Source organism: Furipterus horrens, unplaced genomic scaffold (assembly GCF_987537825.1).
Source record: "Furipterus horrens unplaced genomic scaffold, mFurHor1.1.pri manual_scaffold_9, whole genome shotgun sequence".
Lineage (NCBI taxonomy): Eukaryota > Metazoa > Chordata > Mammalia > Chiroptera > Furipteridae > Furipterus > Furipterus horrens.
In genome coordinates this window covers 84,213,889-84,240,515 of record NW_028327179.1, presented here as the reverse complement: position 1 = coordinate 84,240,515, position 26,627 = coordinate 84,213,889, and the positions used below count along the sequence as shown (strand labels likewise).

Sequence of the window (26,627 nt, the reverse complement as noted above, 5' to 3'; positions counted from 1 at the left end):
AGAGGACACTCCAGCGTCATCGCAAGATGTCGATTCAACACGGGAGGAGACAGATACCGTGTCACTCCCGAGTCGGACTGCACAGCCATTCTCGGCGGTGCAGATAGACTCTTAAGAAGCTACACCATCGTCTCTCGAGACGGACGGCTGCCGACGACGACTGGTGCCACACATTGTCCTATAAAGGGTCGCCATTTTCGTGGTCTACATGAGAGTCTTAATTGTTGCTCTTTAGGGACAAAGGTACTGATAGTGGGGACACGTCCCTCTCGAATGCTTGGTAAGGACTCGGTGCGACGTCGCCCTGGCCCTTGCTGATCGTGCCTGAGAGCGAACTCAGGGACCCTCACGAAACCATCACTCGAGTGTCCTCAACTTGTGCTTGCTCTGCTATTCTGGAGAGTGGTCGACTACCAGCCGCGCTAGATTTTCAACAGGTGACCTCCCACTCACGGGCTAAAGTAGCCGGGTCCCCTGCGCGCCCGCTGGGGGCGGAGCCCGTGGCGTCGTGTTGTCGTCACTTCCAGAGGACCCGGAAGCGCCCTGCACGGGCCGCTGTGGTTAGGAAGTCGCGGTGGGGCTGAGCTGAGCTTAAACCCTCGGGGGTCGTGGGCAGAGGGCCGACGGGGGCTTGGGTGGCCCGGGCGAGCGGGGACCGCGGGGCGGCTTCTGGGACAGTGCGGGCGAGGCCTGAAAGTGTGCTCCTCTTGTGCTGGCGTCGCCCCGCCTCTCGGATAGGGTCCGCCCCCGCACTCCGTGCCTGGGACCCGGGGGCGCTCTCCCGGGCTGCCCCGCCGTCGCCCCGCGTCGGTATCGGACAGCTGAGAGGAGCGGGTGTGCGGCCTTGGGGACAGCAACGTCCGCCAGCGTCTTCGCGACCTTCTACCAGGCTGTCTGAACGCTGACGTGGAACATCCAGTTCTGAATCCTCATGGAGAAGTTTGGGATGAATTTCGGGGGCGGACCAAGCAAGAAGGACCTGCTGGAGACCATTGAGACCCAGAAGAAGCAGCTCATCCAGTACCAGGCACGTCTCAAGGATGTGGTCCGCGCCTATAAGAGCCTACTGAAAGAGAAAGAGGCTCTGGAGGCCAGCATCAAGGTGCTGTCGGTATCCCACGAGGCAGATGTGGGCCTCGCAGGTGTCCAGCCTCCAGACCTCCCCTGCCCTGACTCAGTGGATGACCGATACTCCACCCACAGCGAGGATAGCACTGGGACCACCACCAGCTTGGATACCACGGCCAGTCTCACTAGCACCAAGAGTGAGTTTGGGGCAGAAGATGACAGACTGGCCCGTGGACCACCACCTCTCAAGTCCGAAGAGGCCAGTGGTTCGGAGAGTGGTGTTAGCAGTAGCAGTGGGGATGGACCATCTGCAAATGGGGAGGTGGACAAACGAGTGCACCAGCTGAAGACTCAGTTGGCTACTTTGACCAGCTCCTTGGCCACAGTTACCCAGGAGAAGTCCCGCATGGAAGCTTCTTACCTGGCTGACAAGAAGAAGATGAAACAGGACTTAGAGGATGCCAGTAAAAAGGCAGAGGAGGAGAAGGACCGCCTGGAGGGAGAATTGAAGGAGCTGCAGGAGCAGATAGCAGAAACCAAAGCCCGACTTATCACACAGCAGCACGATCGGGCCCAAGAGCAGAGTGACCATGCCTTGATGCTGCGTGAGCTCCAGAAACTGCTGCAGGAGGAGAGAACCCAGCGCCAAAACTTGGAGCTTCAGTTAGAAGAGACTCGAGAAGCCCTGGCAGGGCAGGCATGCGCCGCTGGTCAGGTGGAAGAGTTTGAACTGCAGACTAAACAGCTGACCCGGGAGGTGGAGGAGCTCAGAGGTGAGCTGCAGGCTCTTCGAGATGAGAGGAATCGGCCAGACCCCCGGCTGCAGGAGCTTCAGGAAGAGGCTGCCTGCCTCAAGAGCCATTTCCAGGCTCAGTTGCAGCAGGAAATGAGGAAGGTAATTATCATTTCCTTCAGTCATTTAGCCTGACATGGAAAATATTAAGGTTTTTTTTTTTTACCCTCGATAGTTAGAGCTAAGTGGCTGCTCTGTCCATTTTTGTTTTTAATCCTTACCCAAGGATATATTTATTGGTTTGGAGGTGGGAGAGAAAGAGAGAGAAAGAGAAAGAAACATAGATCGGTTGCCTCCCACGCCCACCCTGACCTGGGATCGAACCTGCAAAACCTTCTGGTGTATGAGACAACACTCCAACCAACTGAGCCACCTGCCTAGGCTGCTCTGTCAGTTTTTGATGCAATTCAAAAAGTTTTACGTGTGAGTGCTGGGAATTCCTGTTCTGTGTGGTGTTGACAGTATCCACAGAGTGCTTCCAAAAGGATGTGGAGTTTCTGAGTGTAGGCTAGGTTGGAGCCAGACAGCTCTGAGCCTCTGGGCATTGGCATCTTGCCAGCTGTGCTCTGCAACAGTATTGTAGCAGCTGCGGAAGAAAGGCAGTGTGTTTGCCTCTAGGTATATGCCTGTGTGAAGGGGGCAAAGGGAATTTTTCTCTGAAGAAATAATCTTTTGTAATTGCTTTCAGTTAAGATTTGCCTTTTCTCTCTCTTAAAAAAAAAAAAGATTTTATTTATTTATTATTTTTTAGAGAGGGGGAAGAGAGGGAGAGAAACATCAGTGTATGGCTGCCTCTTGTGTGCCCCCAGCTGGGGGCCTGGCTGAAGACCTGGCCTGCAACCCAGGCATGTGCCCTGACTGGGAATTGAACTGGCGACCCTTTGGTTCACAGGCCGGTGCTCAATCCATTGAACCACACCAGCCAGGGCTGCCTTTTCTCTAAAGGTGTGCTATTTTGCAGTGCCTCTGTTCAATGTGGAGAGAGTTCCAGCTCAGTTTTGAACTTCCCAAGAATATTGGAAGAGGAAAAGAATGTCATCTGATTTCTTAATAGGATTTGGGAAAGTACATGATAAACAAAAATAACATATTTTATATGTGAATTCAGTGTATGATAGGAGAAAGGAGAAGCACTAAAGCAGAATAAAAGCAGATACACAAATGTTCTTAATATGGATTGGTATAACTTGTGACTGGGAGCAGAACCCAAGCAGGATACAGGAACTTTTATTAGCTCCCAAATCGACAGAAAAATCCCCAGTTCCTGTTCCTGCCAGGTCAGTCCCTGTCCTTTTGCTTCCCTTTCTTGCTTTCTCAAAGATTTCCATATGGCTGGCTTTGTGGCTTTTCTGGACATGAGTCTCACTGTTCCCTTGTTTTACAGGCAGCCCTTGTAGAGGATCAACTGCGCCAGCAATCTCAGCTGGAAGAGCAGAGGGTGGCAGCCCTGGAGAACCAAATCTCCGAGGTGTCGGAACTGCTGGGCACCTATGAGAAAGCCAAGCAGAAGGACCAGCTGGCCATCCAGAAGCTGAAGGAGCGCATTCTGCAGCTGGACCTGGAGAACAAGACGCTGGCTCTTGCAGTCTCCAGCCGGTCCCCTCTAGACAGCCATGCAGAAGAGTCCAGTCTGGATGTCAATGTCCTGAAGGATAAGATGGAGAAGCTGAAGAGGTTACTGCAGGTGGCAGCCAGGAAGAGCCAGGTGACCTTGGATGTAGAGAAGCTCTGCGACCTGGAGATAATGTCCAGCTCTGAGGCCGCCGATGGGGAGAAGGCGACTGCGCTTTACTACCAGCAGGAGTTGAAACAGCTGAAGGAAGAGTTTGAGAGGTACAAGATGAGGGCCCAGGTCGTCCTCAAGAGCAAGAACACCAAAGACGGTAACCTGGCCAAGGAGCTGGAGGAAGCCCAAGAACAGCTTGCAGAGCTGAAGGAGAAGTATATCTCCCTGCGGCTGTCCTGTGATGAGCTTGAGCGCCAGCACCAGCAGGAGGCTGAGGACTGGAAGCAGGAGCTGGCCCGGCTGCAGCATCACCACCGGCAGGAGCTGGAGCGGAGCCAGCTGGACTTCAGGGACTGTACCCTGAAATTGGAGGAAGAGTTGCACAAGCAGCGGGACCGTGCGCTGGCCGTGCTGGCCGAGAAGGACTTGGAGCTGGAGCAGCTGCGGTCTCTGGCCTTGTCTTCTGCGCTGCCTGGTCGCAGAAGCCCCGTGGGTGGTGGGGGTCCTGGGGACCTGGATGACACAGTTTCCCCAGATAATCTGACCCAAGCACTTCAACTTGCTGCAGCCAATGAGCCCACTTTCTTCCTGTATGCCGAGCAGTTGGCTCGCAAGGAGGTGGAGATCACATTGCTGAGGAAACAGAAACACAGGCTGGAGATAGAGGTGCATCAGCTGCAGGAGCGGCTGCTGGAGGAGGGGGAGCGGCATCAAGAGGAGGTTGGAGTCCTGCAGAGCCACATTGAGAAGAACATCAGGGACCAGAGTAGGGAGGGAGCCAACCTGGAGTACCTCAAAAACATCATCTACCGCTTTCTGACCTTGCCTGACAGCCTGGGCCGCCAGCAGACGCTCACAGCCATCCTGACTATCTTGCATTTCAGTCCAGAGGAGAAACAAGTAATAATGCGGCTCCCACCCGGGGGTAGCTGGTGGTCTTCTGGCAAGAGATGATGCCATTTTCACGAACTCCTGAAATTTCTGTGCCTCGTATGTGGGAAGGGACAGTCTCTGGTTTCTACTGCCTCTTCTCTTACCTAATCAATTTTTTTTTTTTTTTACTGTATTGAACTGGGAGGACTCTTCAAGGTGGGGTGGGATTTTCTGCCAAATGCCATTAATGCCACTTTATACTTGGGCCCTAGAAGTGCTGGAAGTGTTGGGACAGCATTTTCTGATGGAGTGGGTGTGTGTGAGGAGGAGTGCGGGGAGAGGTTAGGATTGAGGAGATGCAAAAGTTGGGGAAATGGTGAGAATATTTGGAAATAGACTTTTTTTGTTTTAGTATTATGCTTCTAGCGGAGAGCTAGGAGTACATGTGACTCCAGGGGGAGTTCAGCTAATTTCTAACCATGCTCAAGAACCAGCTGTTTTCTCCATCATCACAATATGAGTCTGGTCCACTGCTGCCCCAATTATCTGGGGACATAAATCCAGGTTGGAGAGGGACTAGGAAGTTTGAAATAGTGACAGGTTGTCCACTAGTTCAAAGGCCAAGAAATACTGAGTTAGCTTGGTCTAGTCACGGCTGGGTGTGACCTAATCAATCTGGACAAAACACACCACTTATGACTGGTTTGATTTTAGGGATTTCTTGAGTGGCCTGCTTTTAGCTTGGATGGAACTTTCACACTTGTCCCTGCCTTAACCCATCTGCCTAAGGTTGGCCTGAGATTGTGAGTGAATGACTGCTATCTTTTCTTTACTGTTGAACTTCCATTAAGAAAAAAATTCTAGCTTCTTATAGAGGGGTCCCATTGGGGAGCTCTGATCCTGTCTGGATGCAGTTAATTGTTGAATTAATTAGCTCAGCAATTTATAGGGAAAAGGGGGAAGATTTGCTTTAGAGGATTCCAGAGGTTTGCTGGGACCCTCGCAGGAAAATAGTGGAAGTTCAGCCGAGGCTGAGCTGGGGTACTTGCTGCTCCATGGATAGCATTCTGGCTAACTGCCCACGTCTCTACAAGCAAGGTGTTCATAGATTACTGTCGCCAGGGTATTTTGCCCACTCCTTTGGGAGGTAATAGAGTTTTAGTCCACAGTCCTCATTTTCCCACAGATGTTACTATAACTTTTCCTCCTCCTGCAGGGTTTCTTACATTTGGTGTTGCATAAGTAGATTCATTCTGCCCTTAAGGAAAGGAGGGGCTCAGAAAAGTCTAGTTCAAACAGTATCAGTTTCTCTGTTTGTTCTGTGCCATCTGCTCTTGCTGGTTATAGAATTCTTTGGACCCTAAAGACCAATGCTTTGCTATTCATTGGACTAATCTGTATCTTCCTATTATTTCACCGTAGATCTCTGTTTTGTGAGGGCTTAGGGTGCAGAAGACTTTGATTAAATGTCCTGATTGGGAAGCGAGGTGACCTGGACTATCTACAAACGGTGCATGGACTTAATGGGACAGAAGTGATGATGTGTTCAAATGTTAATGACATAAACCATGGAACCATTAAAGCCAAACAACTTGACATGTGTGCTTTCTTTTTAAAAATAATTTTAAAAAAATATTTATTTTTAAAGAGAGGGAGAGGGAGGGAGAAAGGGCGGGAGAGAAACATCAGCTGGGGACCTGGCCTGCAATCCAGGCATGTGAACTGGCGACCCTTTGGTTCACAGGCCAGCACAGTATCCACTGACCCACACAAGCCAGGGTGACCTGTGTGCTTTCTTAATGATACATATTTATCTGGACACAAATAAGAGTGTGAATGTAAATGGCAAATCCATGAGCCTGAATCTAGGGATGAGTACCTCAATGCTTTAACTGCCTCAATTATAACACTAATTTTTTTCAGCCTGGAATTATGTGTATGTGTGTTTGTGTGTAGTCAGCTATGTTGGAAAAAGACATCTGATGTGTTTAGTGAGTGGGCTTGACACTTCCATAGTTATTGCTTTAAACTTTAGAAGTAATCTCTTTGTGAATGTTGTATTATGCTCCAAATCAGAATTCATGGTGTTTTTGAAAAATTTCTCAGGGTATCAAGCTAAACTTAATAATTACTTAATAATCTTACCAGATACCCTTAAATGTAGGACATATTGTTATTTCTAGGTGTTTTTGAACAGAATTGAAAGATCCATAATCAGAGTTGCTTCCTTAGGTCTAATAATTCCTGTGCTTTTGACTTTTGAGAATATCCCAAATGGCAAAGAAGCAAGTCAGTTTCTGACCAATAACTTTAAGTATCCATATACATAAGGTTCTGAATGCTCCCAACTTAAATGAAAAGAATTAGTCCCTTCCTATCCTTAAGGACACACAAGTTCCTGTCTCCCTGCCCCTTCCCCCCAAATAAACTTTTCAGTTACTTTATTGGTTTGCCTGTGCTAGGTACTCTTAGAAAAGAAAGGGAGAGAAAGAAAGAATTGAGATCAGACGCAGTCAGAGAAAAATAAATTTTCCTTGGGCTCTGGTCCTGGAACATCAGACAGTACATGAGTTGTGACAATAAGGTAATGAGACCAAACCTTACTTGCTTAGCTCTTACCTCATAAATCAGAGAAGAATCACTGAGAAAAAGAGGGAGAAAGTGGCAGGAAGGCAAGCTGACAACTGTAAGGGCTCTCTGCCCTCCTACCCCCTGTTGGGTACCTCTGACCTGGAGAATAAATATCTATATTTAATGTCTTTGAAGTTGTAAGTCCCTATCTGTTACCCAGAACCCTAAGGCTATTGTCCTTGTCCTGAGAAGCTGCTACTCCAGAGTGCTTTGCTTACTCTGGTGGAGTGGGACAGCACCACGTCAAGCTGTCATTTAGCCCCGTTGTATCATTTACTCCTCACAGGTGTCGCTGTCCCCCATTTTATAGGTGAGGAAGCAGAGACTGAGATGTTACATTTGCCCAAGGCCATGTAATCGGTAGATGTCTGAACCAGGTCTGATTAACCCCAAAGCCTGCTTAATCTGGGAGTGCTTCTGTCTTCTCAGGACTTGAGGATCAGGGTCTATCTCCATAGATGATTTCTAGGGATGGAGAGACTGATGTCTAGGTTTCACTGAGCTGGTTCAAATGGAGAGTAAGTCTGTAGCTATAAACTGCAGTCAAAGAAAGCGGCTACACTTTAGAGATAAACAGGCAACATTGATCTTCATAAGAGCCCTAGAGCTGCTCTGTCCCCCAAGTTCTAGATGAGTGCTAATTTTAGAACTCTGATCATTTAACTAAAGGAGGGCTGGGTCACATCTATCGCTACAATGTGTTCCAAATGTCACCTCTAAGAAAGCTAGGGAAACAGCTTTGGGAATTGGAAATAGAACACTAATGAATGGGTCACTTGACCCAATCTTCAACTGCCTTTACTCCCTTTCACTCTCCCCCTGCTTCTGAACAGCCTGGTTATTGATGAATTTTGGAGCAAAAAACTAGATTCAGACATTCTGGGTTGAAATCTCAGTCCAATCTCCTGCCAGCTGTCGTCGTCGGCAGCCGTCCGTCTCGAGAGACGATGGTGTAGCTTCTTAAGAGTCTATCTGCACCGCCGAGAATGGTTGTGCAGTCCGACTCGGGAGTGACACGGTATCTGTCTCCTCCCGTGTTGAATCGACATCTTGTGATGACGCTGGAGTGTCCTCTCCAGTGAAGCTGAAGCTACAGAGCCTGGGCAGGGTGATATGGAGGGTCTGCTGTTGCCCATGCAGCAGATCCCCCCTCTCTTCGCAGCTGAAGGATCCAAGGGAAAGACGGAGTCAATACAGCTTGGCTTCAGGTGCGCCGCAGGAGTTGCCGGTGTTGACTACAACATCAAACCGCCTTAGGGACTCCGGCTCCGGATTTTCTTTCGGGGTTTACTCCCTTAGCCTTTCCCCTGAAGAGGTATGCCGCAAGGCAGCGGAGGTTTTTTGGAGTCAGAGTTTTCCTTCTCTGATGTGCCCTGACTGGAAGATCGAACCAGCGACACTTAGCTCGCAGACCGACGCTCAATCCACTGAGCCAAACCAGCCAGGGTAACTGCCAGCTGTATGACTTCGATAAATTACATACATGATCTCTCTGAACGCAGCTTTCTTGTAATGGGGAATCCGTCGTCGTCGGCAGCCGTCCGTCTCGAGAGACGATGGCGTAGCTTCCTAAGAGTCCATCTGCACCGCTGAGAATGGCCGTGCAGTCCGACTCGGGAGTGACACGGTATCTGTCTCCTCCCGTGTTGAATCGACATCTTGCGATGACGTTGGAGTGTCCTCTCCAGTGGAGCTGAAGCTACAGAGCCTGGGCAGGGTGATATGGAGGGTCTGCTGTTGCCCATGCAGCAGACCCCCCCTCTCTTCGCAGCTGAAGGGTCCAAGGGAAAGACGGAGTCAATACAGCTTGGCTTCAGGTGCGCCGCAGGAGTTGCCGGTGTTGACTACAACGTCAAACCGCCTTAGGGACTCCGGCTCCGGATTTTCTTTCGGGGTTTACTCCCTTAGCCTTTCCCCTGAAGAGGTATGCCGCAAGGCAGCGGAGGTTTTTTTGGAGTCAGAGTTTTCCTTCTGGAAATGGGGAATAATACTATTAATTTCTAGGTTATATCCTCAGATTAAAGACAAGTTAAATATAAAGAACCAGCACAGTACCTGAAGCAAAATAGGTGGTAAGCTGTGTTTCTCTTCTTCCAAGAATGTTAAGGGGAGGAATTGGAAGTTAGATTGAGCTCTTTTCGGTTTAAGCCCTGTGTTTTTTAACCATAAATGTTACCATAAACAAAAGGAAAAAATAAGGGTTGTCTTTTATCAAGTGCCTGCTCTGAAACAGGTGGATTGCATTTTCCCCACATTATTTTACTAATTCTCACAGCAGTCTTGTGAGCATATCTATCTTGCAGATGAGGAAATGGGAGGCGTGGTGAGATGAATTGCCCACGGCCCAGAGTGAGTAATGGCAGAACCATGATTCACACATGTTTGTTTATCTGAACCATGGCCCACGCTCTTTCTGCTGCCTGTGCTGTCTTCCAGCAGAGGGCAACGTGGAATACTGAAAATGTGTGGCTCTGAGAAATTCAGGGGGCTGTGTTTCTGGCCTGGCTTGGGGAATACAGGATTCTTGTTCAGGTAGTTCTCTCTTCAGTGGCAACTGCCTGCCTTATAATTTCCCAGAAGCCTCCTTCTTTCCTAGCAGCAGAGCTTTTTCACACTAAAAATTATGAAATGAACCCTGTTGCAAGTCAGTTTTATGTGAGTTTGCCTAGTGACAGCCTGTTTTTCCTGGGACCCAGCTCTCCTGGATAACATAAATATCACCTGTCTGACAAGCCCACAGTCCAGGGAGGCCAGAAAAGCAAAGGCCACTTGGAGGTCAATGCCCCTTGTGAGGAGGCAAACCCTGTGCCTTGACTTTAGTAACGAGATCATCTCTGGCTTAGTGTAAATTCATCCATCCTTGAGGGCTACCACTGAGAGACTAAATATTTTCTTTCATATCTGAAAGAATGAATCTGAAAACAGATACTACTTTATGTGAATATGAGTCTTTAAATGTAGATTACACATAAACTTAAAAAATGTTGTATTGATTACAGTAGTCCCTCTATATTGCAGTTCACTATCGCAGCCTCACTGTACTGCGGGATTTTAAAAAAATATTATATTTAATTATTTATCGTGGCGTTTTCACTATATCGTGGGATTTTGCGGTAATGTACACACATTTATATGTGTAGTATTTATGATTTTAATGATTTTTGCCTAAAAATTTTCAAAAAATATATAAAATATATAATAAATGATTCTAACATTAAAAGAATATTAACTAGAAATAAAATACTGCACACTATACTAAAATAAATGTAAGGTTCCTTCTTCGTGGGTTTTCACCTATTGCAGGGGGGTCTAGAACGTAATATCCGCGATAAGTGAGGGAATACTGTATATTATTACAGTTGTCCCAAGTTTTCCCCTTTTATCCCCCTCTGTCCTATACCCTCATTCTCTCCAGCAATCTCCCACCTTAGTTCATGTTCTTGGGTTATGCATATGTATAAGTTATTTGGCTACTCTATTTCCTATACTGTTTAAAAAAAAACCCATCTATTTTGTACCTACCAATTTGTACTTCTTAATCTCTGCACTTTACCCCCATTCTCTCCCTCCCAGCTGATAACCCTCCAGATGATCTCCATAGCTATGATCTGTTCTTGTTCTGCCTGATTGCTTAGTTTGTTATTTAGATGCAATTGTTGATAGTTGTGAATTTCTTAACTTTAAAAAAAAAATTTCTTAACTTTTTGATGTTCATAGTTTTGATCTTCCTTTTTATTATATACTTCCCTTTAACATTTCATATAATAATGGCTTGATGATGATGACCTCCTTTAGCCTTACCTTGTCTGGGAAGCACTTTACCCTTCCACCTAAATGACAGCTTTGCTGGATAGAGTAATCTAGGTTGTAGGTTCTTGCTTTTCATCACTTTGAATATTTCTTACCAGTGGACATTTTTATGGGAACTCCTTTATAGGTAACTATCTGCTTTTCTTTTGCTGCTTTTAAGATTCTCTCTTTATCTTGAACCTTTGGCATTTTAATTATGATGTGTCTTATTGTGGTCCTCTTTGGGTCAACTTGTTTGGGACTCTGTGCTTTCTGGGCTTGCATATCTATCTCCTTCCAAAATAGGGAAGTTTTCTTTCATTTTTCAAATAAGTTTTCAATTTCTTGCTCTTTATCTTCTCCTTTTGGCACCCCTATGATTTGGATATTGGTATGGTTGGAGATGTCCAGAGGCTCCTTAGCCTATCCTCATTTTTTTCAAATTCTTTTTTCTTCTTGCTGTTCTGATTAAACACTTTTTTTCTTCCTTATTTTTCAAAACATTGATTTGATTCTCAGCTTCATTCCTTCCAATGTTGGTTCCCTGTAGACTTTTATTCATTTATTTCACTTAATGTAATCTTCATTCTGCCTGGGTCTTTTTTTTATGTTGTTGAAGTACCCAATGAGTTCCTTAAGCACCCAGAGTGTTTTGAATTCTGTATCTGATAGATTGCTTAGCTCCATTTTGTTTAGTTCTTTTTCTGGAGTTTTGTTCTGTTCTTTCATTTGGGCCATATTTCTTTCTGTCCTCAATTTGGCAGCCTCTCTGTGTTTGTTTCTGTGTATTAGGTAGAGCTGCTTTTGACTCCCTGTCTTAGTAGCATGGCCTATTGTAGAAAAGTCACCTGTAAGTTATATGGGGCAGAGCCTTAGGTAATCTCCAGGATGGGGCAATGTGTCATCGCTCTGTGTCTCTGTGTGGGGAAGGGCTCAGAGAGGGAACAATGGAGTTTTTTCTGGGAGACCCTCACAGCACCAACTCTGTTGCCAGTCACTTCAATTTCTCCCTGTATGGCACTGGAGCCCTTCCAGCTGTCACCCTGGTGCTGAATCCCAGAGGGGGTGTCTGTGTAAGTCCTAAGTTTGTTGCGGGTCCTTTAAGAGGAGTCTCCTGAGAATCCTTCAGTTTCTTCTGCTGCCCCAACTCCCACTGATTTTTACAGCCAGAAGTTCTGGGGACTTATATTCCTGGCACTGGAACCCTGGGCTGGGTAGTCTGGTCTAGGGCTGGAATCCCTCCAGCATCTTCACCCCACCTACCCATTTGGAAGAATATGGCTTCTTCTTTTTTAAATTGTGCATTTATTCTTACATTTTTATTTTAAAAAAGATTTTATTTGTTTTTAGAGAGAGGAGAAGGGAGGGAGAAAGAGAGCGAGAGAAACATCAATGTGTGGTTGCCTCTTGCACTCCCCCATCTGGAGAACTGGCCTGCAACCCAGGCATGTGCCCTGACTAGGAATCAAGCCAGTGACCCTTTGATTCACAGGCCAGTGCTCAATCTACTGAGCCACACCAGCCAGGGCTGAATGTGGTTTCTTTAAATCCTTGGTTGTTGTACTTCCATACAGTTTCATTTTCTGATGAATCTGGGTGATATTTGTTTTGTAGTCTAGTTGTAATTTTTGCTGTAGTTGTGTGAGGAGTTGAAGAATGTTTACCTATGCCTCCATCTTGACCGGAAGTCTGCATAAACTTCATAAACTGAGGCGGTGCCGTCTACATAATCAAAATGCTTTGAGGTTAGTATATTTAGAGTAGGATCTGTTGCCATTCCCTTAGTTCAACAGCTATCAGGTCTCTGAAAATGAAGGCTCAGTCCAGGGAATTTCACAGGCCTATGGGGGACATCTTGCCCTGTATACTCCACTGGGCTATCTGTCCAACTTGAAGCCTTAGCTGAGATGAGAGGAGCCTGGAGGCCATGCCTGCCTGTATTGGTTTTGCATGCCTACATTGTATCACCTGGTCAGTTTACATTTTTTAAACCTAGGATCCTTAGGTACACTGTTCCTTCTACCTTCAAAGTCCTACCTCTCTCCCAACCGAACCCTCTACAATATGGTCCTATACTCAGCTGAAATATCACTTCCTCTATGCTGATTTTTCTGATACAGATAATCAGGTACTTCCTTCTCTGAGGTCCTTCAGCATTTTTTTCAAACTGACCTTGAGCACAGTGATTTCTTGTACTTTCATTTTTAAATTCTCTGTTTCATTGACTACCTTATAAATCCCTCAAGGTCATACCAATGGCTCCATTCATCTTTGCGCTGTCAGGACTTTTAATATCCTGGCACATACCAAGTGCTCCATAAGTAGCTGAATGAATGAACAAGAGACTGAAAATACAAATTTTGTATAATTCTGTAATATAATCCATCATCTGCATTCCAATTTGTGAATTAACCTGGTATCCTCTATAGGATTTTTTACCCCCTCTTGTAAAGGATCTTATCTAGGGTCACACGTTGCATTTAGTTATTATATCTTTAGTATCCTTTAATCTGGAACAGTTCCTCACCTTTTCATTGCTTTTTATTACAGTGGCATTTTAAAGGAATACAGCCCTACCCCACCCCCCCACCCCTTTTAAAAATAAACAGTTACTCATTTTTAGTTTGTCTGATGTTTCTTCATGATTAGATTTGGGTTATACATTGCCTGCCAGAATACTATATAAGTGATGTGATCTCAGGACAGCACATCTGGAGGCAAGTTACATCCATCTGCATCTCATTGGTGAGACTAATTTTGATACTTGGACACGGTATCTGATTTCTTCACTATACAGAATAGGACAGGCTGGAGGGATAATTTCATGCCTGAGATTCTTAGTGTCAGTCAAATGATGAACTGCTTGCTACAGGGCTGCCTTCAGGGTTCACAGGAGGGTGGAGACTGGGTTGGAGGAGAGAGCCAATGAAGAGTAAATGCTTGAAGGCACGGTCTCTGGCATCTGAGGCTTCCCTTTGCCCTGGGACCTACGTATGCTAGAATGGCAAGTTTCCCTGCCCCCCAGACTTAGGTCATCATCTACAAGCCTAATGGTGGAAGCTTTCAATTAACTTAATGGCTTTGGACTCTTTCCATAAGTGCTAGATGTGGTGGCAGAATACCTGCAAACATACAGGAAACCTAGGAAAGTGGGCTTTTTGTTTCTAGCACACTAGGACCCAACTTCTTGTGAAGAGGAAGGTGGAAAAGGCCGAGGACAAGTCCTGAAGGAGAGAAAAACAAGATGCTGATTCTGTCGTTATCTGTGTCTGGGACATTCTTTGCGACTCATTGTTTTTATATGTCAAAAAAGGAAGTAATGCATTTACAATTAGCCTCTCAAAGTTATTATAATGATCAAATCAAACAATGTATGAAAGTTCTTGGAAAAATGTAGAGTACTATAAAAAGTAATTACTGTTAATGTCTGACATCATATATACTAGCTAACATAATACAGTACAATGATAAATTATATGTTGGTGAACTGTCACCTAACACTCAACCTGGCTCCCCATCCCACTTCTTCCTAAGAAGTAGATTCATACTTTCAAAAAGATGAAGTGGGGAAAGTATTATTAATATATGTCTTGATTTTCTATTGCTGCCATAACAAGTTACTACAAACTTAGTGACCTTAAGACAACATAAATTTATCTTCCAGTTCTGGAGGTCAGAAGCCTGCAAGGCATCTCACTGGGCTAATATCCAGGTCCCAGCAGGGCTGTGTTCCATTCTGTTTCCTTGCCTTTTCCAGCTTCTAGAAGCTGCCTGTGCCTTTTCTCATGGTCTCCTTCCTCCGTCTTCAAAGCCAGCAATACTACATCTCTCCGTGCCTTTGTCTCCTAGTCACATCCTACTCTAACTCTCTCTGTCTCTCTTCTTCTCTTCAGGATGATGTGATAGCATTAGGCCCACCCAGATAAGCCAATCTCTCTGTTTTCAAGTCAGCTAATTAGCAACTGTAATTTCCATTTGCTAGGCAACCTAACAGGTTCTGGAGATTAGGACAAGGGCAGCTGTATGGGGGTATTATTCTGCCTATCACAGTATATATTTTGTGAATATTCTATCGGGAAAGACCTTTGGCAAATGCCAAAAATAGAACATCAAAATTCTCACTTCTTGATAATAAAGGTTTATGGTAAAACTGAATAGTTCCTAGCAATATTCTTTTTCATGGGAAAGCAGCAACACCTAGTGTCTCTCCGTATAAATTTCAACAGAAAACGAAGTGTCCTGTAATTAAAAAGGTAGAGTAGAAGATGCTCAGTGCCTGATGGTGTAGAAATGATATTCTCACTACTCACAGAAAGTGAAGGGTGATGATTTTCTCTCTCTTATGTTCTTTAGACTTAGTGAGAGCCCCCACATTCAGGTGTACATCCAGAGGTATTTTAAGTAGTTCTCTTTGGGGTATGGCACCATACTCGACTCTGTGATAGATGCAGAAAGACAAGAACATCATCCCCATCCTCAAATTACTTTTAGTCTTATTGGGAAGATGAGAAACACCTTGTTATTAAAGCATATGTACCCATTTATAAAACAATAAAGACTTAATGGCTGAGTGTATCAGTTATAATTACACTTAGTTGTGCATATAACAAAACCCAAAAGAACACTGGTTGGAACAGCAGAGAAGTTTATTTCTTGCTCATGTGAAAGAATTGGTGCAGCTATAGTCTGGGAGGTCCTCAAAAAGTTAAGCAAAGAGTTGCCATATGACCCAGCAATTCTGCTCCTAGTTATATATATAAGAGAATTAAAAATATACTTTCATACAAAAATTTGTACACTGACTTTTGGCCAAGATGGAGGCTTAGGCTGACACACTCGGTCTCCCTCTACAACTAGAAAGAAATACAACTACCTCAAAACAAAAGATAACTAGAAATTCCAGAAAATAAAACTACACGGAAGCCCAACGTATGAAGTTATAAACCAGTGGTGCTCGTTGGACAGGTAGGAAGAGCAAAATCGGGCAGTGCTATTTGCAGTAGCATCAGGGACAGTGGCAGGGGGAGCAATCTCGGCTGCAGTCGAGCCCAGGCAGCTCGCAACCCCAATGGTGGGAAAGGCAGTCCCCCCATTGCCTCGGACGGTGAGCCCAGAGGGCGGGAGGATGGATCCCAGTCTCCCAGTGCAAAATAATGGCAGGAATCCATTTTGGACCCCCGCCCCCACACAAAGTGCCACAGCACAGCAAAAAAGGTTGCAGATGGCCACCAGTCACCGAGTAGTGAGAAGTACATGGGGCTTCGCCCCCTACAGCCTACCCAGAAAGCAAAGCAAAACACAAATCTGTCAAAATGAGGCAGACAACTGTAGAAATCCCGGTGACACAGCTCACCAGGCAGCAGATGAAGAATCTGACAGACGAACAAATAAGAAACCTTTCAGAGGCGCAATTCAGAGCTATAATTATTAGGTGGCTTACAGAATTAACAAAAGATTTGGAACGAGACCAGGAAGGACTGAAAGCCACTCATACTGAAACGAACTAAGACACATATGAGACAAGTGGTGAGGAAATAAAATCCAGAGATCAAATCAACAGACTGGAACATAGGGAAGAAACAAACAGTCCACCAGTGCAGAAAGAGGAACCAGAAAGCAAGGAAAGTGAGGAGAGGATCAGAAACCTCTGGGACAGCTATAATAAATCAAACATACAGATTATAGGATTGCCAGAGGGCGAAGAAGAAGAACTAGAAATTGAAAAATTAAGTGAAAATATAATAAAGCAGAACTTCCCAAACTTGGGGAAGGAAATAGACTTACAGGTCCAGGAAGCACAGAGAGTTCCAGAAAAACTGGACCCAGGGAGAACCACTCCAAGACACATTATAATCAAATTGTCAAAAATTAAAGATAAAGAGAGAATCTTAAAAGCAGCAAGAGAGAAGAAAAGAATCATGTACAAAGGGGTCCTAATTAGACTATCAGCTGACTTCTCAAGGGAGACCCTGCAGGCAAGAAGGAACTGGCAGGAAATATTCAAAGTAATGACAATCAAAAACCTACAGCCATGAATACTCTATACAGTGAAGCTGTCATTCAGAATAGAAGGGCAGAGAAAGTGCTTCCAGGACAAAGTAAAACTGAAAGAGTTCATTAGATCCAAACCACTGTTATATGAGATGTTAAAGGAACTGGTTTAGAAAAAGGAGGATCAAAACTATGAACATTAAAATGAAAACTGCATCACAGGAACCAACAACAGAAGCTAGGGAATTGAAACAAAGGCAAACTAAATAGGCAACGAGAGTGGAAAAAGAACTGTAGGTATGGGGAACATATTTGGGGGAGGTCAGCAGGGAGGGGTAAGGGGGTAAGGGTGGGAGATGGTACAGGAATTAAGAAGCATAGTAGGAGGGAATGGAATAGACAGGGAGAGGTTGAGAAGAACTATATGCACAACCAATGGACATGGACTAAAAGGGGGGACAACTGGAGGGAGGGGGGCCACCTGGTAGAGGGGTGCAGAGGGAAGGGAAATTGGGACAACTGTAACAGTATAATCAATAAAATATATTAAAAAAAAACTTGTATGCTAATGTTCATAATAGCTAAATTGTGGGGACAACCTAAATGTCCATCAACCAATAAGTGGATAAACAAAATTTGGTATATCCGTACAATGGAATATTATTCAACAATAAAAGTACTGATACATGCTACAACACAGAAAAGTCCAGGAAACATTGTGCTAAGTATAAAAAAACAGACTCAAAACATTCTGTATGATTCCATTTATATGGAATATTTAGAACAGGTAAATCCATATAGACAAAAAGCAGATGGGTAGGGGCTGAGAATAGGAAGGTAAGACTGGGAGTGACGGCTAATGAGTACAAGGTTTTTTGGGAGTGATGAAAATGTTCTGAAATTAGTGGTGATGGTTGAACAGCTGTGTGAATATACTAAAATACCCTAAAACCATTGCCTTGTATACTTTAAAGGGGTGAGTTATTTTGTATGTGAATAATATCTTAATAAAGTTACTAAAAAATACCAAGAGGATCAAGGAAACAAAAATAAGTGATGAATAATTAGAAGACATGAAGAAGAGATTGGAAAAGTATCTCCTATTAGTTTTTGACTCCCCTCCCCCTCATCCTCTTACCCCCCAGCATGGCCAGTTCCATCTCCAGGCCTCAGAGTGACCACCCCTTTCTTCCCCAGGTATTAGGTCTCCTTCCTCTTCCCCTCCCTCCCCTACTACAGTCAGTAGTGTTCACTATGTGTGGCTGACCTGGCCCCACACAAGGAGAGAGATGGCGAATGTAATCCCTACAGAGAAAAAACAGAGGAGGTACTGATGGAAATAGAAAATGGAATAGAATTTATGCCCCCAACTTCTGAGGGTGTTCCCACTTGAGAGGCACCTCTGGTTCTGTGAAACAAATGTTCTTAGGAGTCCTGGCCCTGGTGACATCGGGGAGTGAGCATGATTCATCCCTCATGAAGTTTACCCAACTCTTTGGAGGATCTTGTGGTGCAATGCCAGGAGGTACCCGTGTCCCTACTCTCCCTGAGGAATGTGAACTAGCGGCGTGTGTCCCTGCTCCCATGGGTGGCCTTACTTTGGGCCCTCAGTTATTCACCTTCCCTACTGTTCCATTGATAGAGCAGTTGCTCATTAGCACACATTCTGGTGTCTCCTTCACAGCCACGTGGCCTTATTCTTGATCTGTTTCCTATTCCTCTTCTAGTGCTGTACAAATCAAGGTCTGTTTTTTTCTTTCAGGACAAGATACCACTCCACACCACTGTAAGAGTTATTTCACTTTTTCTAATAGGACTTTATCAACAGTGCAGATTGGTCAGGCTCCATGTCTTCCCCTCTGATCTTCCTCCGCGTGTTCGTAGTCTCCTTAGCGGTACGGAGGTGCATGGAGGTTGGGTCTGAGATGTCAGAGCCATTGTAAAAGACAGTGTCCCAACTGTCACAGCCAGAAGCAGTAGAAAGACACATGGTGACTAAATGTAACATGGTACACAGCATGGGATTCTGGAACATAAAAGGACATTAGATAAAAACTAAGGAAATATAAATAAAATATAGACTTTAGTTAATAACAGTGTATTATGATTGGTTCATTAATTGTGACAAATGTGCCATACTAATGTAAGATGCTCATCATAGGGAAAATTGGGTTTGGAGTATATAGGAACTCCATTGTTTTTGAAAATTTTCTATAAATCTAAAATTATTCTAAATTTAAAACTTTGCTGAGTCCATATAGTGTCCTCACCCTCACCGGAGCATTCAGCTCTGGCCTGGCTGGACCACTTAAAAAGAAGTGTCATCTAATATGCCTCCTTTGAAGGGTAGTTATCGGATATCACCTGTGTCCTCCGTGCAGCCTGGAAAAGTGCCATGTACCTGTCTGTAAAAGAGAGAGTTTGAAAGTCCTGGGTGAGTGGATAGGGAGATGAGGGCACTGGGACAGAAGTGCACATTCTAGGGTGAGTGAGACCTTCAAGAACAATGAGTTACAAAGAGGGAGCCTATGTAACCCTGGGCCATGTCCAAAAGGCTGTTAGGGAAGGATCCATCCACAGAGGGAGTTAAAGTAATTTTGCCTCTGGGGTGGAGCCAAAGGTCAGGATCTTAATGTGTAGCCAGCCTTTAAGTCAAACTTCAGAGTTTAGTCTGAGAGTGAGCAGGGGTGGAGAGGGTGTATACGCCACGCCCTGAGTCAGTCGGGCCCTGGGTTCCCGGGCCTCTGATTGTGTGTGCACAGTGGGCCAGCACACTTCTCATGACAGACTGCTAAAGGTAGACAGACAGCCTGGCCGGACAAGCCACCTCTGGGACTACTGCCCTCAGGCAAGACGGACCCCTTCGAAGTGTCTTAAGTGGATGGAATAGTCATCTTTTCCTGTCTTTACCTTCCACCCTGCAGCTGGGGTCTACTCTGTCTCTCGGTAATGACAGCCTCCTGGCCTAGCTCTTGGTGTGCTCCAGCAGGCTGATGTGACTAGAACCTCCAGTTTGAGCCACATCCTGAGTCCTGTGCCTCGAGGCCCTCACACTTCCAACCCCATCCCTTCCCTGCTCACATTAACTGCCTTCGGTCAGAGTCCAGCCCAGCCAACATGCCATGAAATTGTAAGAAAGATCAAAGTCAGCAATGGTCCAGGGGCCATTTTTAATTTTAACTTAAAGTGCTTATGGATCCAGAAGTGGGCTGGGGATGAGAACCCGCACAATAATATTTATTTTCAAATGTGGCATAAAGTTTTCTAATTTCAGCATCATATTGGTGATGATATTAAAGTCCTGGCACTAGAGGCTCAGGAAAGTACTGATGAAGATGCTTGAATGGGTAACACTGGCTATTTCCCATGGTATATTAATGCCCAGTTTGTTTTTGAGACATCCAGTAATGATTAGAAGAGTCCCTCCAAGCACCTCTAGGCTCAGCTCCGGCACCAATGCCTTAATGAGGTGGGTTTTGACTCATCGTTTTTTAGTTACCCATTCTTTCTTCACTGAGTGTTTTCCTTGTTTTATGCAATTAGAAGGAGAACGTTCAGAACAGTCATCACATTACAGAAGAGATATGACAGAAAACATCATTAACTCTATCTTACTGTACAAATCCCAGAAGTAATTAAGAACTTACATGAACAGCACGGCTTAAATTATTTAGTCGACAGTCCCTAATAACAACCAGCAGTGTGGTGCATTTTATTCTTCGTAAGAGTGAAAGTAATTATTAGTTTGCTATATAACCTAATCATCGTAAAAATGTAATTCCCATAACAACATTTGTTGCTACTGCCTTGGAAAAGGACAGATTAGAGACAAAATTGTGACACATCCAATTGTCCTGCAGCACAAAAGCCCAAACAGGTGTTTTCTCCACCAGAGAGCCGGTGCCCACGCTGCCCTTCCTCTGGCAGTAGGCAGTGTGGGCGGAGCTGGGCAGAACCTGATTTTCAGTAAGTTCTTATTTTTTATTACCTGAATGAATTCTTGGAATAAATGCTGCAGAAGCTAATTCTTTCAGGAGACAAGTGCTTCTAGAAACATGATTGAGATTCACATGAGCGATCTGGGGGGATTTTAAAATGTCCATTTTCTTCTCCCTGTTCCAATTAAAATCTCTTAAAAAATGTGAATTGTTACCAAAAGAAAGCTGAATCCATGTGTGTTTTTACTACAGCAATGTCTACAACTTTTTTACACAAGAGATTTCTTCATTTGAGAGTTGGGTAATGGCAGGAATGATTTTATAGTTACATATGTGATAGAGGCTGCTAATTGTCTCCCAATATTCATTTTCCTCCTCTCCCTTAGTCATAACATCTCAATATTTAGGTGGGCAATATTATGCCTCAAACTAAAAGGTACTTGCCAAGTTCCCTTGCAGCTACACAAAATCACGTGACTACTAGGCAGTAAGATACTAAAAGGAAGTGTGTAGGATTTCTATAAAGGCTCTTTTTAAAAATGGAGTCCCCCTATTTTTCCCTTTGCTCTACTTTGCTAGCTGGGATGTAGATGCAGTAGCTGAAGCTCTAGCAGCCCCTCTTGGATCATGAGGATGAGCGCCCCATGCTAAGGGTTGTGGAGAGTGAGCAGGAAGGCACTAGGGTCCTTGGTCACTTAGTGGAATGCTATGTAAGTCATGGACTATTTCTGGATTTCTTCTAGATGAAAGAAAGTCCATTTCTAATTTCTTTAAGCCACTGGCTTTTTACTTTTAATTAACTAATTAATTTAATTTATTTTATTTTGGTAAAAAAATAACATATGTTTCCTATTTTAACCAGTTCTTTTTAATTCTCACCTGAGGATATGCTTTTTGTTGTTAGAGAGAGGTGAAGGGAGGGAGAAAGTGAGGGAGAGAAACATTGATGTGAGAGAGAAACATTGATGTGAGAGAGAAACATTGATCTTTTGCCTCTCGTATGGCCCCCAACTGGGGACCAAACCCGCAACCCAGGCATGTGTCCTGAATGGGAATCGAACTGGCAACCTTCAGTTTATAGGACGATGCCCAACCAACTGAGCCATGCCGGCCAGGGCACCATTTTTACATGTGTAGTTTAGTAGTGTTACTTATATTCACATAAAATACTTTTGTTTTGAGTTTTTGTTCATATGAATTTAAACCTAATCTTAACTAAAACACAGAAGCTCTTTTAACTGACCTCCAGTTAACTAACTTGCTAAATTAACAACACTCTCCATTTCTTCAGTCGCTGCCCATCACATGACCGCCCTGGCTACTAAACTATTCTCTAGGACAGTAGTCTCAAACTTGCATGTGCGTCAGAATCACCTGGAGATTTCTGGACTCCATGCTGAGAGTTTCTGAGTCAGTAGGTCTGGAGCGTGACCTGAGAATGCGCATTTCTAACCAGTTTCCAGGGGCCACTGGTGCTGCTGGTCTGGGGTGTTCACTTTGAGAAACATTGATCTAAGTCAGGACACCACAGTCTTCTTTTCCTACCAGCGAGCTGGATGTTACCAGGAATCAATTGTGTTTGTTCTCAAACCTGTTTATAGGTGTTATACTTGCTATTGTCTTTATAATTATAATGATGGAAACCTGTTTATGTGCCAGCCTATTTGTAAGTAATGTACTTGTGATTGTAATTTAATTAAATGTTACATAAAACTATGAAGCAGTAGTTGAAAAAAGACTTGTTATTACGAAACTAAGCTGAGCGATTTGGAATGCCTTAATATAGGTACTCACTAAACTAATGCCACTAAGTTAGGTTTGGTGGGGCAACTGTTACAGATCAGAAAAAAAATAATCCATAAAAGTTTAGAAGAGTCATGTACTCAAATTGCTTCCAAAGGTTTTTTTTAAATTACTGCTTTACTTTAAACAAATCAGGTCTATGATATGTTGTAAATTATGTGTTCTGGCTGTGACTTAGTCGATAGGGACAAAATAGAAATTCAGTCAGTGAATCCAGTCTTTATGAAACTAAAAAACCAAAAAACCAAAACCTTTGGAAAATCGGCAAATGAATGCTTGCTTAATATGTTAAATGAAAGCTTAAATTCTAAATTAAAATAAAACATTTCAATCAATGTAAAATATTTAAAGTATTTTCTCTGCTTCCTTGCCTTTTCATTTAACCGATGGTCTTATCCAGGGTTACCCAAAATACAGACAGAGCCTGTCGAGGTGGCTTAAGTGCTATCACTTTAATCGGGAATACAATCCAAGCAGGATGAATGAAAGGGGAATGAGGCCGGGGCGAGGAAGAGCTAATATGAAATTTCCCAAATGAGCCGCTTGCCCCTGGAATCAAGTGGTACTGATTTCCTGATCTTAGAGAACCATTTCAGAGAGGCTATGTAACTGACTGCTTTTCAGGACAGTATGTCTGGGGTGAGGAGAGAGAAGAATTTACTTGTTGTCTCCAATTTCTCACTGGCTTAAAAGTTTGTTCCCAGGGGCTGGATTCCTTTATGCTCCCAGGTAGGCATGCGTGGGTGCCAGCAGGTGCTTCTTGGGCATGTGACTCATGCAGCTACGCAGGGCCAGAGCTCAGTACAGGGCCCAGCTCTTCGGGTTTAATGTTCTGTAGTCACTGCCTTGAAATTTGTACTAATTTTATTTCTGAATTTGTGTTTTGTAAGTGATGTCTGAGAGACAATGAAGTATGTTCTTGGGGAGCTTGGGGCTTCTGCTCACAAATGGTCTCTTCTTTTCCCTGCCTCCCCAGGGTGGGTTCTCAGCAGCCTGCTTCCCCCCTCTACTGCTGCCCTTTGCCCCTGAGGGGACCTGGATTTGGCCAAGGGGAGACATGGATCAGGAACAAGTGCTGTGTGTACTGAGGCATGGGGCCCCCAACCCTTGGGAGGGTCTCACTCGCCTAGTGAGTCTCAGTGCCCCAGGGAGCACAGCATTGAATTCCAGGTAAAATATACCGTGGCAGGTCAAGAAAGAGACTGTGGAAGAAAGGAAAAGGATTTTTCCTGTTTTTGATAAACAACCTCACATTTTCACTTTTTCTGGGCCCTGCAAAATTATGCAGCTGGCCCTGATGGGCACCAAGTGGGTCTGTGTGGATCATGCGTTGGTGCCAGTAAGGGGCACTCTGGGGCAGAGGGCAGGAGTGTGTAGCATGGGCATGGGGCAGGTCCCACGAGGTTTTCTCTGCCTGTGGTGGGTCAGCAGGCCACATGGAGGAGGTCACTGCAGTTGTAGTTCCATCTGGCACAACTGGCCAAAGGCCCTGGGGACTGGTGAGACCAAGAAGATCTGGACTGGCTTGAATGAAGTGCTGATAGAGTTCTTCCATGCACCTCTCTCAGCAGCTCTGCCTTCCCCTGTATATGGCTCCCACACCATAATATGTGGCCTTCATCATTGTGATGTGAAGATGTCTTTATGTCTTTCCTGAGAAAGGAGGTGCAAGTTCAATAATCCACAGAGTTCACCTTCAAGGTCATAGCCAACCGTAATATCTCATAAAATTTTAGGTAAGAATGTTAGCAAAATGGACTGTAGTCCCAGATACTAGAACTGTTTGCTTGACCATAATAGATATTCATCATTTCTATCCTCCATCATTCATTCTAGATTTCTCTCTCCCTTGGCCAACACTTTGCCTGTTCAGGGCTTCTTTCCTGGTAGAGTGACCTAGACCTACATCCTTGAGGGATTTGAATCCTTATTTTCCTTGATTTGGTCAGGTACTGTTTGCTCAATTGTCTATTCATTGTTATCGCCGGGCATGGAAGCACCAAGAGATGACCCAGTGAGCACCCTGGGCTTTAGACATACTCCTTCCTGACACCATTGTGTAGCATCAGTCCTAGCTTTTCAAGGCAATTTGAAATAAACTTGTGTATTTGCCTGTTCACCTACTGGAATGAGGAGATGAAAGTCACTGAGTAGGAGTAAAAACTGCAAGAATATTAGAACTCTTATTGTGTTCCTTGGTAGAAGTATCCTCACCCAGGATCAGAACTCCTAACAGAGCAGAGCCTAAGGCTGAAGGAACGGGCAGCACAAATTCTGCAAGTGAGTCACTGGGAGTGATGGAGAAATGGGTTCATCCTACTTTCACTCATTGGCTCTTGGTCTTGGGTATTCCAGCAGCTGGAGACACAGAACCATGTACTTCCTACTGGTTCAATGCCTATAACATATATTGGAACCAATAATAATAATACCAGCACCTTAAATGACTCTGAAAGGCCATTACACTGTCTATGTTTCAGGGTGATGAGGCATATTAGGTAGTGGGGTCTAGCCACATGTCCATTGTCACACTTCCTCTGCTTGTTGAATGGGTCCTTTCAACCAAGGCAAAATTTGTGTAATATAATGTCAATAGAATGGGCATTGTAAACCCTAGGCAGTGGCGCTATTGGAGGCATTGTGTGGAGGAAAAGAAAACCTTATCTAAAGTAGATGTCAAATCTGGAAAGAACAACTACTGTTCTTTTAAGGTGGAAGGAGATATAAGTGTAATTCCTTGAGAAATAGTACCATGTTAATATCTCAGTATCAATCTCTGCTGTTGCCAGGTTGGGCATTCAGTAATGGTAGTAGCTTCATCAATCTCAGTAAGGGGTAATTTATGCTGTTTAGCCCATCCATAGCATAGCAGCATGGATAGAGGTTATGGATATAGCATGGATCTATTGCAAAAGCAATGAGGTGGCCAAGGGAAAAAAGGCCAGTTCATGTCCATAAGATGAGTCACCCTGTCCATCTGGTTGGTGAGACCCTTAACTGGGAGGGGCATTAACATGAGACCCAGAGATGTAAACACTTAGTGTCTACTTCTATAGATCCACCCATACATATCTTCCTCAGACCTCCTTATTCCCAATATTCTTTTTTTTTAAATATAATTTCTTTTATTTTTTTGTTTTTCAATTACAGTTGTCTCATTTTTCCCCCATTGCTCCCCCCACCCAGCCCGTCCCTTCTCCCACAATCATATCCCTCCCCGTTGTCCATGTCCATGAGTCATTTATACATGTTCCTTGACTAGACCCTTCCCTTACTTATCCCCCTTCTCTCTCTCCCCCCTCCCCCCTATTGACTGCTATTCTGCTCTTTGTTCTATTTAGTTCATTTGTTTGTGTTGCTCTTTAATTTCCTGTTTTAGGTGATATCATATGGTATTTTGCTTTCTTTGCCCGGCTTATTTCACTAAGCATAATTCTCTCTAATTCCATCCATGTTGTCGCAAATGGCAGGAGTTCCTTCTTTCTTTCTGCTACATAGTACTCCATTGTGTAAATGTACCGCAGTATTTTGATCCACTCATCTACACATGGGCACTTAGGCTGTTTCCAGCACTTAGCTATTGTAAACAGAGCTGCTATGAACATAGGGGTGCATAAATTCTTTTGAATTAGGGTTTTAGGATTTTTTGGGTATAATCCTAGCAGTGGAATCACTGGTTCAAAAGGCAGTTCCATTTTTAGTTTTTTGAGGTAATGCCATACTGTTTTCCACAGTGGCTGCACCAGTCTGCATTCCCACCAACAGTGCAGTAGGGTTCCCATTTCTCCACATCCTTGCCAGCACTTGTTGTTTGTTGATTTGTTGATGATGGTCATTCTGACTGGTGTAAAGTGGTATCTCATTGTGGTTTTTACTTGCATCTCTCTGATGGCCAATGATGTTGAGCATTTTTTCATGTGCCTATGGCCCTTCTTTATTCCCAATATTCTAATGTTGTTCATTTGAGAACTAGACCAAACAGTTAAGCCACTTTTTTGCCACTTCCCAGAAATCT

At 44.3% G+C, this 26,627-nt stretch overlaps 1 protein-coding gene across 1 annotated transcript; it reads left to right on the top strand.

Annotated features, from left to right (window-relative positions):
- Positions 1 to 540: 540 nt before the first annotated feature.
- GCC1 (GRIP and coiled-coil domain containing 1) lies at positions 541 to 4,641 on the top strand. Its single transcript, XM_090286785.1, has 2 exons — positions 541 to 1,963; positions 3,246 to 4,641. The coding sequence occupies exons 1-2, from the start codon at positions 932 to 934 to the stop codon at positions 4,539 to 4,541; spliced, it is 2,328 nt and encodes a 775-aa protein (XP_090142911.1). The 5' UTR covers positions 541 to 931; the 3' UTR covers positions 4,542 to 4,641.
- Positions 4,642 to 26,627: the final 21,986 nt, after the last annotated feature.